The following is a 20,263-nucleotide window of genomic DNA, read 5'->3' as shown; positions in this document are numbered from 1 at the left end:
AAATTTTGAATATGAAAAAATTATTTCTTACCCAACTCTCACCGTTCGAGACGTGAGTATCCTAGACAACAATAATGGCGGCCTACGTATGAGAATGAATGACAATATTTAATCTTTGATGACTTTCAAGCTGTACGTGCTGATGGAGTTGACATTGTAAGCCAGTTTTACAGGTAGATTATATTGCTATACATTTACAAAGTATGTGTGAAATTTGCATTTTGTAAAACTTTAGAGAAGCACTTTGAACTGTTGAACAGGTGCCCTTTTGTCGGTATTGATGCTGTTGTGATACTTTGAGTTTTGACCACCAATAATATTTCTGAAATCAATGATAAATAATGAAATTTAATATCGAAGGTTGATAATCAGCCTTGGGTAGAATGTATGCCCCTTCAACACGAAGCAATTCTAAATTGTCTGATTCTTTTTGATATGCCAGATGATATTCAACATTCCAGAACTGTTTGTAAAAGATAAGCAAAGTTTCTGACAAGTTGATCATGAAAAACAAACAAGGAACAGTCTATTTCTTGAATCTAACTTACTCAAGTTTTTTGCAAAGTTCTATGATGTTTTGGTGTTTTATTTGTTTGTAGATACATTGATATTGTCTTCAGTTTTTACCTTTGTGGTGGTCAGACCAGCTCAATAACCAGCGTCTGATATCTCAGTTGGTAGAACATCTATCTAATGTAGAGAATCAGGGGCCAGTGTACATTTTAGTTAATCCCTGTTTGGTCTGTCATTAATTCTCTTATTCTGTTTCATGTGTGTGATTAGGATCAAATGAAATTGGATGGGAAAAATAATGATACTCATGACTGGAATTCAAACCTGTGGCCTCTGAATCTCAAGTCAGGTGCTGAGCTATCTGGCAATAGTGATTAAACCACCAGTCTGACTGTCGCATTCCTCCCTTTATTAATGGTTTTTGCCCTCAAAGATCAACATTCCCAGGTTCTTTCCCCTGTCAGGAGTTTTAACCTGTTAGTTCCAGGGGTTAGCACAGTACCAGATATGCCATATATCTGGTAATTTTCATGATGATCTAACTTTTGCGATTTTTCACGAACTCTTTTAAATAGCAAATAATTGAATATGCAGAATTAAATTCTTTATCATTTTCTATAATAAACTTATTAAATTGCAAAAAATGACTGACACAAATCTAAAATGTTACAGATTTCCACCATTTTTGCAAATTTTGTGACACGCAAATAAAATCAGATATTCGGTAACAGGATGGGAAAAGTAATGATGGACCAGACTGGATATACCAAAGACACAAGATAGCTCAGTTGGAAGTGCACCTGACTAGTGATTCAGGAGCCTAAGTTTAATCCCAGTCTGGTCTATCATTATTTGTCCCATCTTGTTACACCTACATTTAAGCTGCAGGTCTGATGCTCCCAGTCTGAAAAAAATTGGATGGCCGACCTGCAAGCGTTCCATATGTGTTCAAAAGTTGCAATTTACGGTGCACAAAAATTTGTGCTTATATAGACTACATAATCTTAATTTTGACACATTCATTACAAATTTTCGATTCCAAAAAAATTCTTGGATATTTTACTACTGATATAAAGTGAAGTAGTGTAATTTTTGAGTGCTCAGGGTCATTAGATGTAGACAAGTTTGTTAGCTTGCCAGGAATGAACAAATGATATCATTAACTTCAAAATTTTTACTTTAATTAAAGACATACTGGTTTACTTTCTGGTGAAATTTCAATGATTTATCTTTTTTCACAAGGGAGTAAAGGTAAATGTCTCAGTAATTTCCAAACAACCCTTATACAATTCTATAAGTGCAAATAATTCTTTCAGTTCTCTTAACATATGTATATCATTTCTTCCTTTTTTATAGGCTACACTTCACTAAGTACTTTACCCTAGGATCAGCCAATTCCAAGGAGTGTTAGTTCTTATTTAGGTGAGTTTAATTCCTCTAACTTACATTAACCAGTGTTACAACGCACTTTGAAAAAAATTTTCAAAGTGTGTTAATTTTGGGACCAAGTCAAGGCACTTTGAAAAAATTTTATTTTTTCAAAGTGCGTTGATATTGTCGATATTAATGCACTTTGAAAAAAAATGTTCAGGGTTTAGTCAAAATAGTTGATAGTTTTATATACAATGATTGTTTAAATTCGCGAGGTTTGAATTTTCCAAATATGATATAAATTTCATCTCTTATTAGCAACTGCATTTTCCTTTTTTGAGTATGCAGCAAATTTACTTCTTATCTAGTATATTGGGCTATGCCAGAACGAATATGATTATAGATATGAATAATGGAGATCAATGTATAAGATATTTCAACTGGCTTATTGCAAATATGATGTGAAAAAGGATACCTTAGTTCTGTTTATCAAAAACAATATGATCTTTTAGATCAGTGCGAGAAAATTAATCCACATCCTAATGCTTATTTTTAAGTTTATAATAATTTAATGTTCGTTAATGTTAATATTATTTTATCGAAGTGATTTATTTGATTAGAATACGAAAAGAGGGTTACTATTGAAACACATAGATTCTTTAACATACCAATGAAGAAATTATTGTTCGGCCAGCTCATTTTTTCAATAACACTGCATGTACTTTTACAGAGCATATTTCTTTTTCCGATCTTAAATGTTTACCCAAAGTTACTGAATATCATATGTTTTGGAAGCAAAATGAGTGACAAGGGACCTTATTCTTGTAACCAATTAAATGATGCACTGGTATTTGACCTGTATATTTGGTTAACCCCCCCATCCCCCCCCCCCCCCATCCCTGTACTAAATACAGTAAATTAGATTCACGAGTGTCATACTATAAACAAATTAGAAATTCAGTTCCAGAATTTGTGATAATAAAATTATTTAAATTGTGATTATAAAAATATTTTTTCAAAGTGCGTTAAGAGTTTCGATACTAAAAAATGTTGATTTACCTTCATAACGCACTTAGAAAAAAATTTTCAAAGTGGGTTAACTTGGTCCAAAATTTAACGCACTTTGAAAATTTTTTTCAAAGTGCATTGATTTTGTCCAAAATTTAACACACTTTGAAATTTTTTTTCAAAGTGCGTAATTTTTTCAAAGTGCGTTGCCACAAACCAGTTTCATTGAATGTTAAATCAGAAATAGTATCACATGGTTTTATTGTAACATATTTTTTTTAAATACATAATGGACATACTGTAGATTCCTTATTTTATGCGAGTACTTAATTCCGCATTTCAACCAGTTTTCATCAAATCATGAGAATATAAAATCGTGAACACCAAATTATTAGCGTAGTTTCATTTAGTTTACATATATCTGAAAAATAAATGCGAGATTTTTATTTCTGGGAGGTTTGTTTCTTGCGATTTTACGCGGATATTAATTCCTCGCAGTAATTAGGAATTCTACAGAAATAATCAAAACCTGCATCTGGTATTTTTCATTTTTAGATCAAATTAAGAAAGGGAAAAGATGGTTCTCACAGACCTCCCATTTGAGAGGAATGCTCTGATACATAGTAGATACAATGCAATCTGCAGACCAGGCAGTGCTCCTCCACTGAAAGGAGACGAAGACATTCAGAGAACAACTTCTAAGGATTATGCCGCTTTCCTCAAGTATGTTTGTCGTTTAATCGATTGTATGATACATTTGTAAATAAATGATAAAACATCTTTTACTTATCAAAATTAATTATGAAGAGACTCAGTCTTTTCTTTGATGAAAACATAAATTGTAGATTATGAATTGGTAAAAATGAATGCATGAATATTTGTGTGCTTGCTCAGTAATGAAGTCTTCTCTCAACTTAAATTTTGATTTGTTTTGTATGTACTCCTTTCATTTAATTGATCACTGGTACATGTACTATAATTCAAATGATTTGAATTTCTGTTATAGAGACCAGGAGAGAAAAGTAGGGCCAGATGGCTTCTTGGATTCCAACAGATACTCTCATTCATTTCTTCTGAAAAAAGATGCCACTGGAAGGCGGAGGGCAGCAAGTGTTGCTGGGCAACCCTCAGTGGTCTCCCTTACTTCCCGTATTCACCAAGACAAAAAGGATTATGACAGAAGAATTAAAGTGATAGAGGTACATACAACATGCTTGCAGCTTCTTCTTTAATGTTTGTTTAATTGAGAACATATATGACATGATCCAGGCACTGTAGCAATCATTATTTCTCGTGGAAGTATATATTTTCAAATTTTGAATGACTATAGGTAATCGATATATTTTTAAGTCAAGTTTATTAGTTATAAAGATTTATGCGTAATATTACAGAAAATTTCAGCAATTGAATATCATTCCTAAATCTCTGTATTATTTAGGATCATATGTGGCAACACAAGCAAGAGGAGAGAGAACTGAAGAGAACAGAGGGTGATATCATAAAGAACCAGCGGGCCGTCAGACACACTCTGAGGGACTTTGAAAATGGTGAGGTCTTTTATGTAATACTCTTATACTGTATGCTGGATTATTTTTGCCTTTTTGTTATTTCCCCTCGAACATATTTACAGTACTGTAATAACTGAGAAAAAAATTTAATGAGGAGGGATTGGGTACAAAACTGCACCAGCATTTACATGCTAAGTAGAGAAAACAACATTCGATATTTTACAGCTATAAATAAGAAGAGGATGGCAGAGGAAAAGAAACTTAGTCAAGGTCTGGAAAAATATACTGTGCTAAGAAGAGACCACATTCATAAGAAAGAGGAGGTAAGTTCAGCTGTAAAAATATGGGAGTTTGCTTTCTTCCTACTGACAGACAAAAAGTACAAACTCAAGATATTTTGTTTACAATCTTAGCATTATCTTGTTTTGAAATCCAAGTGTTTTACTAGTTTCTATTCAATACAATTTAAAAAAAAAAAAATTATTTCCTTGCTAACTGACCCATATTTTAACTACAGAATTGGAAGAGGGCAACCCTTTTATAAAGCTGACTTTAGTATATTTTTTATCAAGAAGGTTGGAACTTAAACAAGTATGTCTGTGATGGTTGGTCCCCATTTTTTTCAGCTGTCAATTTACCAAAATGGATGATATACCTGTCAACAAACCAAAAAAAATTCTGTTTGCATGGTTTTTTTTGTTTCTTCTTTCTAGAGGACTAAAGAGCGGACTATGAAAACAGTCATGCAAAATCAAGAGTATAAACGAGAGAGTAGAAAGGCATTTCTGCACTCGTAAGTGTCCAAATGCATGTCAATGTTTTAACTAACAACTATTGTCATTATGCAATTGAAATTTCAGTTAATAAAGACTCGTACGCAGAATAATGTACATGCTTACCAGTCTTTCAAAGATCAGGATAGAAAAAATCAACTTGCAAAGTAAGTTTGTAATATCAACTTAAGGTGAAGGTCTTCCACAGAAAAATATTATACTTTTGGCACAAGACCTTAATTCACTTCCCAAAGAGTTTTGAATGGTGTAGTATATCTATTCTTAGATATGATTCATAATTTTTTGTGAAAATATATATACATCTTTATGTTTCATTGCTCAGTTAAGTGTCATATTTTCTATTTTACATCATTTATATGACAATCAATGAATTGTGAAATCTCTTATCTCTTACACCATTTCATCCGTTTTCATCATCTTAAATTGATAGAGAAACCAAAACCAAGAAATCACGCAGGTTAGAATCCTAGCAGTGTTTGATATAGTATGACATAAGTCAGCTATACTTTACTAGTGAGTAAAAAGCATTTGTAAAAGAGTTGAAATGTCTAAATAATCTAGCAATGTTATTCATAGCATATAAATCAAATTGGTATTGAATTTTACCATGCCCTTCATGTATTCCCAATTAAACTGAATTTTGACTAACAACCTCTGTTGCATAGAATCATATTAATGTGAGATTGTACCCCTTGTAGACCATATAGCTTAACAATCAATTTCTTAGCAGTGAAAATGATGAAAGACAGTCATGTTTTTATAACATGTAGTTATATCCCCAAAATAGCATTGAAATTTGTGTACACATATATTCTAGCTGGTAACCAACATACTATTATTACCTGAATTCCTTTTTGATCCAATTTATCAGTTTGATGAAAAAGTCTCTATTATCATATCAATTATCCATGCATAATTAAAGTATTTAATGCTTTTAATGTAAAGAAATCAGTAAGAATTCTGCACCATATAAAAATTACATTAAGTTTTTATGTGATTAAAGGTTGTACCATACACAGCAATCATTTGTGATATTATTTGATTATTAAGTGCATGTATAATAAGGCAATCGTTTGCGGTATTGTTTGTTGAGTACATGTATTATTTTGGGCTGCTCCCTCAGGTCTGACTTGTCCAGACAATACAAGGCCAAGATGAGTGAGCTGGATCTGAAGAGGACCGAGGTTATGAGATTAAGTACCGACTACGAAGTCAAAATGAAAAAGAAAGAGGTATGCCTTAGCAATTTTATGTTTTAAATCTGCATAGGTTAAAAAAAATTTTGAATAATATTACTTAAGGTATGCATGTTTTTGTTAAGAGAATAATTATGAAATAGTTTTTATAATACCGTACATTATTTGATTTGTTTTTGTCTAAGACAAAGATTTCATTCTGGTTAATTTTGAAGTTGTTTTATTTTGGTCATATTTTAGACAATTATTAATAAAAGTTATTGCTTCTTTTAATCATTTCACAGAGCTTTTTCTTAACTTATAATTAAGTACTAGGACTGTAATACATGTACTGTAATAATGATTTAAAATTGATCGTTATTTCATTGCTACAGGAGGAGCAGTTTCGATTAAAGCAAGAGTTAGCTGATCTTTCAATCAAGCTGAACATGGAGGCCCAAAAAGGGAGAAAACAAAAATTTGATACAGAAAGGTACCGTAAAAATTAACATTTTAGGTTTACAAGAGATATTTTATAATTTGATGCTGATTATGAATTTTAGATTAAATAAGTATACAGGATTAGAAGTAATGCCAGTTGTTTTTTTTTTTCGAAAAGATCAAATATAAATTTTTGCCTTTGATAACTATTTTTCTGTCATCTGATTGCAGAGAGAGAAGAAAGGATCAAACTAATAAAATCCAAGAGGATTTGACTGCTGAGAGAACAGTGGAAAATAAATTAATGTAAGTATACTTACATGCCTTAATTGCCTTGACATGTCATAAATATGCAATAAGCACCAAGACTTACTGATTAAGCGTCTTGAAGCTCTGCAGTCTGCAGTAGAAAATAATTCATATATTTTGGGGTTTTTTTAACAGGAGAAGTGATGGAGATACAAAAGCAGCAGAATCAACTAAACGAAAACTCAGTGCAGACTTAGCTGTTAATAAATCTCATCTCGACATTAAGAAACGTGACGGTAAGAGTTATCTTTCATGAAACACTCCATATGACTTCATCTGTGACTGGCTTTAATTTTGTCAAAGTTGTACGTCTCGTTTGAAACATTTTTTTGAATGTTGGAAAATTTTCATAACTTTTCATATCAGAAACAAAATCTTGTAAACGTGTGATATTTTTATTTTTTTGACAGAACAAAGACATCTAACAGATACTCAATTCCGACTGGTAGACAACTCTAGCATACAGAAGCAGTTAAATGAAGCCGCTGAATATGCAGAAATGGACCTTAAAGCGAAACAGATTGATAAAAATGTGGAGGTATGTGTGCCCATGTCTTTGTAAAATTGTTATATATTTCATAATTACTTTGGAAATAGATGCTGTACTAATTTAACTTTGAAAATAAAAACTGATGGACTGCCTTAGATCCCATTTCAGTATTGGTTGGTTAATATATTAAGAAGGGTGAGCAAAAGCATTGCTCGCAGAGGTCATGAATAGCTTTATCCAATATTGTTGAAATAATTTTTTTTTATTTACTTGTAATTGCATTGCCTTAAGCACTTAGAACTATATTCCTTACTATCTAGTTTTTTTATCAGCACATTTGCTAACAGTTGTAACCATTTTTATTGCATTCCATTTTATGTCTATGTGATATTATGTACAAATGTATCAATATATATTGGTTTGGACAGATGGTGTGGATATTCCGGCCCGGTAATTGACATTTCCCATTACTATGCATGTCATATTATAACTGCATGAGGTCCAAAGATCTTAAATTTATATATCTTGTTATATTTGAACTGTTCAATCTTTCATTAAGTTAATGAGGTGGCATGCACATACTTCTGTAACTGTCTATAATGTAGAAATGTAAAAGTCTGGTGCCAACGGAGCCAGGTACCACTGTGCATGACATTATTGTGTTGGGTCTGAAGGTCCAGCATTTTCTGTTATGTTGGATTATCATCTGTATTAATTTAAATAAAGTGAAGTAATGAATGACTGGTAGCTAGTCTACTGTATAGTTATACCCATGACAGGTAAAAATGTGTTATATTATCTGTTTTCCTGGTGGATTGTGTAGGAATCCAGATAAACGTTGCTCAAATTCCCTTTAATCACTCTTTTTTAAGATTAATCAGTTATTGTTTAAACATGAATGCTTTTTTCTTTAGCATGAAGACATGTAATTTCATGATGGTGTATTAAATGATAAAAAAATGAAAAAAATGAAACTCAAATTAGAAAGTTTATTTCTGAATTCATCAAGACCCCCCACCTCTGTAAAACTGAATTTGATAACAGCGTGTTACCCTGAGTCACATTTAATGTACAGTAATGGGGGAAGTAAAATGTTAATGAAATGTTGTCTGAACGTGAATGATGATTTTCGTACATTAATGTACCACTCTTCAATGTTTCTAAGCATGAGTTTAGATTGTGATATATTTAACTTTAATGTTTTTTTAAATGTGGTCATTCACAGTGTAGATTTCATAATAATAGTGATAATTAGAAAATGTACCGGTACTAGTCAAGGAGAGCATTGATTTGGTTACTTTTCGGTCTCACCTTGAATTTGTTGAAAACATAAATAATGCAAACTTCCCAGATGTATGGTCTCTTTGAAATTGTGTTGTACTATGGACCATGAACGGGGACACACAAAAGCTCTAATTAGCAGCCCTGTGTGACTGGATTAGGCATTTGGTGCATTTAGATTTAAAACCAGGGTTAAAGCACCGAGTTAAAAGGAGTCACATGTCCAAATCACGAAGGCTTTCTGATCATTGGGAACTTTTGTTCATTATCCTAGGTACCATCTCCTTCTTTTTTCTCTGTAAAATGAAAAGTCAAGTTGTGTTTTCGCCGGCCCACAGGTGCAGTGGATTTTGTAATTCTATCGGGTGGTAATCATAAATGGATGTCCATTAGACAGACTACCTACACTTCTGTGAATGATAATTACTCTCATTTGTCTAGATAAGGCATCTAACAGTCAAGGCTCTGAAATCTTTGAAGATTAAGCTTGGTCCTACACACATGGCCCTTTCTCTTACTGCAAGTGTTTGGCTATGATTGCCTGAATTTTTGGTAATCAGAGATTTAAGATTTTTGTTGTGTTCAATGCCTGACAATTTGATGTCATAGCTAATTGGTAGAGATGACAAACATGATGTGTATATGATTATTTATAATGCAAAAACTAGCATTTATTTGATATGTCTGATCGTGATAATAATCCATAAGCCAATAATGATTTATTTATGTCCATAAATTCAAGCTTTTTGCATGCTACACTTATTGTTCACCACCTTGTAATGGAGTTTTAACTATTTTAAGGATACCGGTAAGTACGTGTATGAGAACAAATTTACGTATGTAATACCATAGTACAAGGGTTCAAAGGAGGTATTTGACAGTGGTTTTGAATGAGAGTTTGAAAAAAAATTCATTTAAAAGGTCTTTGTTATAAACTGACCCCCTCTTATTATTTTCCAGATATCATTTTTAAGCTGATAACATAACCTCTTTTACACTCAAGGTTGCACTTAGAACTTGACACAAAATAAATAACAAAATTGATCATTTCTTGTGACCATTCCTTCAATTTGTAACAAAACATGTGTTAATGTCAATTTAGGCAGAGATGATATGACAAAACAGGACGGGTTGCTTGTTTGTTATTTTGACAATTTTCTGTTCAGGGTTTGTGGTCGGTTTCTATGTAGACCTGGCATTCACAAGCACAAAATCAGTTTTATATTGCCCTGACTTGAACATCAGATAAGCAAAGGATTTAAAACTTCATGTTCGACAAATTCATTTCGCAATTAATTTACACTCAACTGCATTTATGTACAATTTATATTGAGCCTTACTTGGTCCCACTTTTGCTACAAATGACTTTGAAATGAGGACAATTTCTGTGTTGCCTTACCCATGTATAGCGTCTTGCTGCAGCTTTCCTATTTAATACAGTCAAGGATGATATTGTCATCATGTAGAATGAAAATTCATTCACAATTCAGGTGGAATTAGACGGTTCAATAAATGATTTCAACGTTTTCACATGCCAAGGTTTTATGTGTTAGATAAGTGCTTGTTTACTGAGAGAAACATTTTAGGTCATCAGTAAAATCCGATTCAGATCCATTTAGAAAAGATGAATGGGATTTCATCAAAGTTTCTCAAAATTTACAAATATTTGAAGTTTCTGAACAAAACAAGTATCTGCATGATAACCAGTTATTACACTGTAATTGAAATCTTTCTTTTCTATAAATCTATTTCTGGAAATTATACTGCATTCATTTATAGATTTCAGAGTACCATTTATGTCAACTTAATGATCTTAGTCTGTCTGCTGAGAATTTTTGATACTTTAGCTTACCATTTAATATTCTTTAAAAAGATGCCTTTAAAAAGAACAATTCCATATCACATTTTCTTTTTAAATTTCAGACTCATAATTTGAGAAGAATACATCTAATGAATTCGTCATTAAAAACCAGAAAAGAAAAAGGTGCTCAACATGAAGAAGTCTGCCAATCCAGGTTTAAGAAAAGATTTACTGAAAAGCAGCGTTTAGAACATGAAGATTCCCTCAAATTTTTCCAGGTATGAGAGAGAGAGAGAGAGAGAGAGAGAGAGAGAGAGAGAGAGAGAGAGAGAGAGAGAGAGAGAGAGTATAAGTGCAAAGAAATGCATCCTTTTTGTTATCACATTTATGAAAAAATATGATTTTTAAAAAAGTTGTCTTGATTCTTAAGTTTTTACATGCAATCCATATCACTCATTTCTCTACCTGCTTAATCTGGGTTAAGGCCATATTTATTTCTTTATGGAGTTATAAAATGAAATAGAGTAAGGTCAGTTGTTTGTTTAAAAATATAAGATTTGAATGTGGTGAGGCTTTTGTAAGGAGAAACTTGTACAGGGTAAAGGTATCCTTATTCACAAATTTTCAGCCCTGTATAATCTTCATAGGTGGTCTCAACAAGAACTCCATTCAAATATTCTCTAATGATTGACAATTTCAGAGGAAAAAATAATAATACAAAAATGGGACAAAAAGGCTTTCTAACCCAGAGATGTTTTTACTTGAAAAGGGTATTATTCAGCATTTCTTTTTAATTGTTGGGAAATTTGCTCTTATATTCTTGACATAAGGATACCATTTGTTAATTTTCACAGCATGACCACTCCATTGTTCAGTACCCATATTTAAATGTTTTTGAAAGATAAGGGATTTTGATTGAACCTTCAGATTTTCAACAAAAATGTCAATATTTCCTAATTGATAAAACATTGTCAATTGCACATATATCCCATTGTACGATATAGATCTACAAAAATGTGGAATAATATTCGTTAGAAACGGTGACTGCCATATTCGGTACCATCTTCTAAGCAAAGTTAATATCCATAACTGTCCTTTTCAAGCTCAATAATTCAATTGAATCTCGACTAAACACTATAATGATAAAGGACATTCACATGCTTTTCTTGTCAAAGGCACAACATATTTTGATTGTTACTCAAAATGTTAATGCAGTTAAAGCTGTATAAAAATATTTGATCCATGAATCATTCTGCTTTATAAAGTTTATAAAAAATGGTTGAACTTTAAGAGTTAGCAAGAATTCAGGTCACTATATATATAAATTAAAAATGTTGGTGCAAACTATGCAAACTATTTCTTTGGTCCAGTTTGAAAATAAATTTCATTATTGTTAGGTAAATGAGAAAAGTTTTTTAGACTAAAAAATATATATACTGTGAACCAAAACATTTTTACAAGGTTAAAGCAAGAACATTTTTTTTTGCTTTGAAACATTGGTTTAGATTAAATCTTCAGTCAAGAAAATTTGTTTCTGCAAACCAAGTATAACCACTGGTAAATTGCGAAATAAAAATGTTGTGAACAAAGTTTAGTTTACAGTTCATCTGTATTATTTGGCCTTATCATTTGAACAGAAAATGGTGACAAAAGGTGATGAGATGGAACACTCGCTGTACAATAAAATGAGAAATGCTGAGTATGCGAGACAAAAGCAAGAACAAACTGTGAGACGAATGCAACAACAACTGGCTGAGCTCAAGAGGAAGAATGCTGTCCGAGTTAAAAATGAGCTCGCTCAGACTCACAAGGAAGAAAAGGAACTTGAGCAGACACTCATCAGAGAAAAAGCTGAGCTAGACAAGGTGAGATTGAAACACCACGTAGAAGAATGTTGCAAGTCATTGATAAGAAGTGTTTATATGATAAGTTACTTTTCACAGAATTTTAGAAAATATTCAAAACTGAAAGCCTTTTAATTTTGACTGATTGTTAAGGATGTATTATACAAGGAAAATTAGATCACAGATGTACATGAAAATCTGCATGGGAATAAAATTTGGGGGCCTGTTAGAATCTGGGTTTTTTTTTTATAATTTAATACAAATACATTGCTAGTTACTTACAGCAAAATACCACAGGGAATAACTTTATCAGTGTGGAATTAAGTTCCTGCTGTGGTGATTTGCTTGGAGATTACTGCTCTGTGTTGTGTGGCTTATTGGTTTCTTGTTAATCCATTTGGAAGTCGGTAGAAGTCAGTGATATGCCTGTAGTATCGGGGTTGATCAAGTACATGGGGGTAATCTTCTGTAGACTTTTATGAAGTGCCATTGACTCTTGTGTCTGTGTTAATCATCATGGAAAGAATTCAGAACAATATGTAAGAAATGTTGGAAGAAACTATCATAAATTCTGCATTTGAACACATTAAGTGATCATTTAAGTTTAATTATCTCTTAAAATGTACATTTTTCAAGGCAAGAAATGTTATATTATGTAATTAAAGGAGTCCTCTTTTGTCCTTTTTATCTCCCTTTATGAAAATCAGGGGATAGAAAGTTACCAGGGGACTCTAGATTAAGGGTAATAATTGGGAATAAGCAAATACTACCTCTATGATGGACATTGTGGTTGGTGTTTTTAAGTTCTTCTTTTCCTGTGGGGGTGCTAATAGTGCAGTCCCCACGGGGGTAATTGTCCATGCTGAAAAAAGAACTTCACAAGTAGCCGGGTTATCGAAGCCATCAGCTCAGGTTTTCTGATAAAGCCATGATCACAAAGTGATAGAAGCAATACAAAAGTCCTGGACATACGTATCTGTCTCACGTTATTTGGAGTTTACAGAACGAAAGTGTCAAATTCTAGCTTTAAAGGAAAAACAAACTTTTTAATTAAATCTTTATGGGGTTCTTTGAAATTGGATAACAATTAGCACATATGATACTAGCCAAGGCTTAGTCTTAAATTTCAGTGTTCATGCTGTGATTTCTATCTTATGCCCTATGTTGAACTGTTAATGATTTTTTAGCTGATCTTTCACAATGAGATACTATATCACGCCATCTTGTCCAATCAAAAAACTATGTTCAAGTTGTTTGAAGAATGGGGGGAAAATACAGCTAAATATGATAACATTCAACTTGGGTCTCTAAAGTTCATGAAATAACAGGACAAACACCTTTTTTATCTGCATTTTTGGAAATTTTTCAGCTTCCATATCCATATATGTTTCAACGATATATGGGAGTACATTGTGTTTAACTGTGGGAGATGGGAACATCTAATCCCCCTCTCACCAACAGTAAATCAAGTCCTCAATGGCTATATACTCCCTTCTCTTAACAGAACAAAATGCTTGTACATAAATGTGTGGTATCCATGTCTAAGCATTTATACAGTAGGTGAAGATTTTGGTATCAAAATCTATTAAAGGATATCATAAAACCTAACACACAGTCAATTTTACTATTGTCAGAGTGCTAAGAATAAAAAGCAAAGTGTCACATAAATTAAATTTAAGGCAAGATTTACATTTTCTCATCAAGATTCTCTATTTGGTATCACTAACACTGAAATTTAAGTAGTTTTGTTATAAAGAATTTTCATTGAACATAAAAATTTCTACAGATGACATATTGAAAAGGCTCTAATTAATTATCATTTACATTTTATTTTTTATTCATGTAATTATTTGAATTCTCATTATTAGTATTTTGATTACTTGGGTGGTTGGGTTTTTTTTTACGGACTTACTTTGTGTACTTTTTTCAAATTAACAAACAAACAAAAAAATAAAAAGGATTTTCAGTTGACACAGATTTAGATGTAATGTAAATACACAATTTGCATGAATATTGAATGACAATATATTGTATTCTGAGCTGGAAAAGGTATTCCAAATGGTGACAAGAACTTCTTTTATCAATTCATTATCACTTTATTTCTACTTTTCACAAGATAACAATGAAACTGCCTTGAAAATAAGATACAACAGGTGTTTAGGAGTATCTCATCAAGTATCGTACAAAGCAGTGGGCTTTGTGACAGAACATAAAACTTGAATGTGTAACATCGGAGATCGTAATCATGGGATCAGAATATTTCCATAATAATGAACCGTATACTGCTGTGAAGAAAACAAACTTAACGTTCATTCATCTTTTTCACAACTTTCAAATGTATGATAATTAGACAATTAAATAAGTGATTGAATTTCAGATCGTCTCTTTATTTTGTTACGTTATTTTGCTACTGGCAGTGCACCTGTGCTGTTGAGAGCGATAGTAACATGAGATTTATGTAAAGCTCTTATCATGTGCTTGTATATATGATTTTCACACATAGTTTTTTTTTTCTTTCTTTTTTTTTTTTATCTGATCACATATACATGCTGCCAAAAGGATTGAGCAATGCTCTCTCTCATTTGTGTAATTCGATTGTATATACAAACAGTAAGGCACAGTTATACATCATTCCAATTATTTAATACATGTAGAAATTTTTCGTTGTATAACCTTAAGCTTGATTGGTTCTAAATGGGTGGGGAATTTCAATGATTATCAATATTCTCCAGAGCATCTAATATATATGGTACCTTTGTTAAAAAGCTTATTTGTAAATACATGTGAAAGAATAAGTCTGTTTTCCATGATAAATATGTCAGAATTTTTTATGCCTTTTCCCATGTTTTTGTCCCTTCTTTTTTGATATCAGCCTAGGAATAACTCAAAATAAGTGGAGAAGTTAGTTGCTTGTACCATAATTGTATCTAAAATTCAAATTACATATGGCGTCAAGTGGTTTAAATTATAGGGTGGGGATTACCTAGAAATTCAGCAAACATTAAATAGAGATAAGTTATGTATAATCACTGTTTTTGTTAGAAATTCCATTGATTAAAAAGATTCCCAGCTCCGCAATGATAATTACATTTTGCTATTTTCCTTTATGAAATATTTTTTCGTTTAGATATACAAATACAAAAACTAATGATGTGTTTATTCAGCATATAATCTCATTTCCAAATTGAGATCACAGGACTAAAAGTACCTGGGGTTTATTATCCCTGCCACTATTCAGGGATATGGGAAGGATGTGATAATTGCCGACCATCAGCGTAGAGCTGTACACACATATAACAGCCATACCCTTCCAATGCTTCTCAATCTCCGAAGGGAGAAGTCATGCACTTTTCTTTATTTCCCTTCAGATTGTATCGCTTCAATTTTAGAAAAAAAAGTAAAACATTTCTTTAAATCATTCTGATATTAAATATCTTCATGCATGTAAGCGATTGAAGTAAATTTTGAAGCGACTTGATATAGAAAGTAATAAAAATCATTGTTGCCATTTCCCTTCATATTTTTAACACACCTAGACAGAAATAAAAGCAATCATCCATTGAAGTTTATGACATGATTTATGATTTATCTCCTAGCTAATTCCTCACTCATCAAAGTCAAGGCAGGTTTATTTGTATATTAATAAAGTAATAAAACTGTGGCTTTCAAGAAAAAAAATCAAAGGGATGATGAAGAGCAAAGGGATTTTGTTTTTTGTTTAATGCTGATTGTGGATGGTATAATCCTGACGTGTAAAATTAAATCATCAGTAATAAGGAAATTTGTTCAGAAATATGTTTTTCTTTGTTATTCGAGTTTTAAAAAAGATACTTTTCAGTATAAAGATATACAATTTCAAAAAGGAATGGGGAAAAAAAAGAATAAAGAAATATATAGATGGTATGCACTGATAAAACGCCAAAAAACTATTTGTAAAAAGATTTTTACAAATCCCAAGGTTTAACTTTATCTTCAGTGAACCTATTTTAAAACATTTAGAGTAATTTATGATGTTTAATTCATTTACTGGAAGAATAAGTGGGTAATAACTTGGAAATTGTAAATTTATGATAAGAGGGGATTTTGTTCTGAAGTGTGATAAACTCAGTATAATGTATTGTAATTTATAGATTATGGCAGCAACAAGTTGTAGAAGATCACTCAAGCTATAGAAAAGCAGGTCACATACTTGAAATGATCACAGTAACAACTCTGTACTTTCCCCCTGTACCCAAGAAACATGGACAATTACAGCTTATCAGCAAGTGTAGTCTATAAGAACCTGCCTAACCCTACAAGTCTTATCCCTGAACCTAGACACAAGGTCTAATGACATCCGTCTATAGGGACACATGGGGTTTAATAGCATTTTATGCTGTTTAAACTATTAGTTTGGAAAGGCATTTTTGATTTAAAAAAAAAATGAAAATAAGTGTGCAAGTTTTACATGTACTGCATTAAATCACATTCAAACTGAGAAATGAATTGCTCTAACATATAATTCTAGTACATTGTTTATCTCACTTTTTTGTGAACTCGATGAAAATTTATGAAGGGAAATGGTTAGATCAACAGTTATTGTCAGATTGTTCCAGAAATGACACAGTGCCACGGAACAATTAGCTGACTGGGATTTGCTTCATTTTGATTCTGTCGATGGTGACTGTTTGTGATATGGCTTTCCTCATAAAATTTTTAATTCATTGAAGACACACTGCCAACTTAAAGCCATAAATTTCTCAATCCATTCAGAATTTGCTTCAATATATTAGCATAATTTCAATATCCTTCATTCAACTTGATTTTTCTGTAGCACATACGTATTTAGTTAGCGATTATATCATGTTTATAAAAGATTAAAAAAGTTAAGTACCACTTTAACAGTTTCAAAGAAAATCAAAACTTCAAAGTGAGGTATTAAAGTTTTAACTGAATAGGAAATTGAAAAGGAAATCCTTTCTGAATAAGAAGTTTGAGTGAATGAGACTGAGGACATTAATATGGGTTTGTAAGAAATTATGTAGTGACACAATATTTTGTTATCTGAGCCCATTGAAGGAATATTTCTTGTGTGTTTTTTTTGTTCTCAGAGTTTTGATACATTATATGGAGCAAATCTATAGCTATATACAGTCTGTGAACTGTTTAAATAGATCTATATACAGTAAGAAATGTGGATCTACATATTTAAAGCTCTGCATGTTCTGATACCTTTTAGAATTGTTTGTAATGCAGTGTTAAACGTATGAAAAGTTTACTTTTTTTTTTTTTAAAAAGTCTTATTAAATGATTCCGGTATTATTTGATCTGCTGAAACTAGTACTTGGTAACTTAATTTTGACAACCCAAACTATATTGGACATACCTACTTGGCAAATGTACCTGTCCTACTTCTGAATATTGTTACATTTAAGTCTGTTCCTTTGTTTTTCAGGTGCATTCCCAGAGAGAGGAAAGTTATGAGAAATTGCAGAAACATCGACAGATTTTGAAAGAGGACAAACACATCTTGATCGAGCATGAAAGAGAGCACAACCGCCTCCTGAAAATAGGGGCCAAAACAGATATAGCTACTGAATCTTACTGATATACTGCTAGAAACTGTATATTGACTGCCCCATGATTCATTCAAAAGTGTGACAGTGTCCTGCAAGCATTTTGCTTACAATTTCATTAGGATGGTATCCCCACTGTCTGCAGACAAGGCTGGGTCAGAGAAGTGTTTTGTTGAAAGGTGCAGGGTCATCTGAGTGTTTTAACAGATGTATGAAAAAAACATTATGTGTAATTTATGTACCCATTTCACTTAAGCATGGTTCAAAATCTTGCAGGTTTTTTATTATGTAAATTCTAACAATAAGTATTTTATAACATTTTTACTGAAGGAGCACAGAATCTGTATAAGGTAATTTCTTTCTAGTCATAACAGAATTTCAATCCAGTATCAGTTTCAAGTTCAGAGGCATATAATTTTGTAAATTGATCAAAGTGAGAAGTTGTGCTGTTTCACACATATCCATCTTGAGAAGATGTTGAAATTTGACAAACGTTTGCTTAATTATTATGCTACTTCGCTGCTAATGATATAAGTATTATATTCACCACATCTTGCTATAATTGTAAAGCATGTAAATTTTGTTATATGGCTGTACTGAAATAATTACCTTTTTTGACAGGAGAGTGTGAAATGTTGGGAACTTGAGTTGCAGGGATTGTCTGTTTGTGACAAATGTACTTGATCTTTGACAGTTTGGCAGGCTTGTTGCCCAACTCTGAATACAAAGTTTTAAAGATTTGTAACTAAGTGTATGGAGAAAGAAAATTGAGAAGGATAAAATTGTGAGAAAAAACACCTTCAAGTAGAGATATTACTGTAATAGTTGGACCGTTTGTCTGTCAGTTATGCAGTTGTGTGTTTACATGTTTGGAACCAATTTGGTGCTAAACAGGCCTGGAATTCAAACTAAGGATACATGTTTGTAACGTTTTCAATTCAATCTTTAAACTTTATACATACATGTATACCTCAATTCATTTTTGTCTCAAAAGGCTGTTTTCGTAATTTTTGTAATTTTTGGCCAGGGAGAATTTTGATGGGTTAACAGATCTTAATATAACTCTATGAAATGCACCAGGGAGACGACATTAAAATGTTTTCTGGATTAGGTATATGTCCCGTATAGGACAATAGTGGAATATATAGTAAGGTATTACAAAGGCATAAACCCTGGATACGTTGATGCCAAGCCGGTGACAGACTGATATGTGAATTTGTACGCTACTGGAAGGATTTGGTATTTATCTTTCAGATCTCTGAAAGTACACTAGCATTACAAAATTTAGAGTTTTAAGCATCAAAATTTAGTTTTTTATGGTAAAAAACAAAACTATTGAAAATGTTTGCACGGATCTCAAATACACATAACTTTACGTGGTACTGGTTAAAATTTTCAGAGTGAAATTACGTTTGTTATGATCGCAGTATTATTAGTAGCTGAAAATACCTCAGAGCTGGTCTTAATAATCATACATCTTTCTGGCTTCTTTTTTTTTTTTACCATGGTCTGTGCTATATTCAGTCTGCTTCGCAGAATATTTGATTCATGTCATTCTCGAGTAATATTATCCATTTTTTTCTTTGTGTTTACAAGTCTTTTATCTTGTAAGTTTTGTATCTACAAAAAGAATGCATAGAGGGACCTATATTTTTGAAGTCTTTTCCTGTATGTATACAAAGCTGTATTGTGATTTACGCTGATGGAGATTTTTGTCTGTATATTTTCAATTCGTACGTGCCTCCGTGTCATGTGCCAACATAAACTAGATCTGTCTTGGGCCTTCACTCTTAAGGCAAATGTTATCTGTGATGTTTTACAAAACACAGTAATTACGTTTTTATGATTTATTTATGTCAAAGTTTTTTTGTTACTCTTGGATGTGAGCATTAAATGGAACACAACAATCTTTTGATTAATATATTTCTAATACATTTGACTTGATACGTACATTTTACCTTTAATATGAATAAAATGACTCAACCTTACGATGATGTCGTTATTGAAGAATACCGATGAATCGTGAACAGTGGTGTATCTGACATTTGTACAAAACCTAAGAGCAAAATTAGATGATGCAATATAAGGGAAAAGATTTTGTTTAGTTATGTTTAATGTGATTTTTGCATTGACTCGATTATTACACTAAGATACATAATTTAAACAGCATGAA

The 20,263-nt window shown here is 32.0% G+C and overlaps 1 protein-coding gene across 3 annotated transcripts; it reads left to right on the top strand.

The window, feature by feature from the left end:
• The first annotated feature begins 41 nt into the window (after positions 1-41).
• LOC128166087 (golgin subfamily A member 6-like protein 22) lies at positions 42-20,078 on the top strand. Of its 3 annotated transcripts, none has more exons than XM_052831008.1 (15): positions 42-173; positions 1,870-1,935; positions 3,448-3,615; positions 3,899-4,091; positions 4,331-4,439; positions 4,626-4,723; positions 5,261-5,340; positions 6,318-6,426; positions 6,765-6,862; positions 7,042-7,116; positions 7,255-7,355; positions 7,530-7,657; positions 10,814-10,969; positions 12,329-12,556; positions 17,970-20,078. In XM_052831008.1, exons 3-15 carry the CDS (start codon positions 3,470-3,472, stop codon positions 18,120-18,122), a joined length of 1,674 nt encoding a protein of 557 aa, XP_052686968.1. In that variant the 5' UTR covers positions 42-173; positions 1,870-1,935; positions 3,448-3,469; the 3' UTR covers positions 18,123-20,078. The 3 variants fall into 3 exon arrangements, with proteins under 3 accessions (XP_052686968.1, XP_052686969.1, XP_052686970.1); XM_052831009.1 differs by lacking the exon at positions 5,261-5,340 and adding an exon at positions 5,114-5,193; XM_052831010.1 differs by having other exon boundaries at positions 85-156.
• The last annotated feature ends 185 nt before the right edge of the window (positions 20,079-20,263 follow it).

Source organism: Crassostrea angulata, chromosome 10 (genome assembly GCF_025612915.1).
Source record: "Crassostrea angulata isolate pt1a10 chromosome 10, ASM2561291v2, whole genome shotgun sequence".
Taxonomy (NCBI): domain Eukaryota; kingdom Metazoa; phylum Mollusca; class Bivalvia; order Ostreida; family Ostreidae; genus Magallana; species Magallana angulata.
The sequence above is the reverse complement of the archived record's forward strand: the minus strand, read 5'-3'. Positions and strand labels throughout refer to the sequence as shown.

What these genes read in the sequence shown, in the direction of transcription:
- LOC128166087 (XM_052831008.1), top strand. Translation starts at nt 3,470, where the DNA reads ATGGTTCTCACAGACCTCCCATTTGAGAGGAATGCTCTGATACATAGT. An exon ending in AGATTGATAAAAATGTGGAG is followed by an intron (nt 7,658 to 10,813) that starts GTATGTGTGCCC and finishes TTTAAATTTCAG; the next exon opens with ACTCATAATTTGAGAAGAAT. An exon ending in ATTCCCTCAAATTTTTCCAG is followed by an intron (nt 10,970 to 12,328) that starts GTATGAGAGAGA and finishes TCATTTGAACAG; the next exon opens with AAAATGGTGACAAAAGGTGA.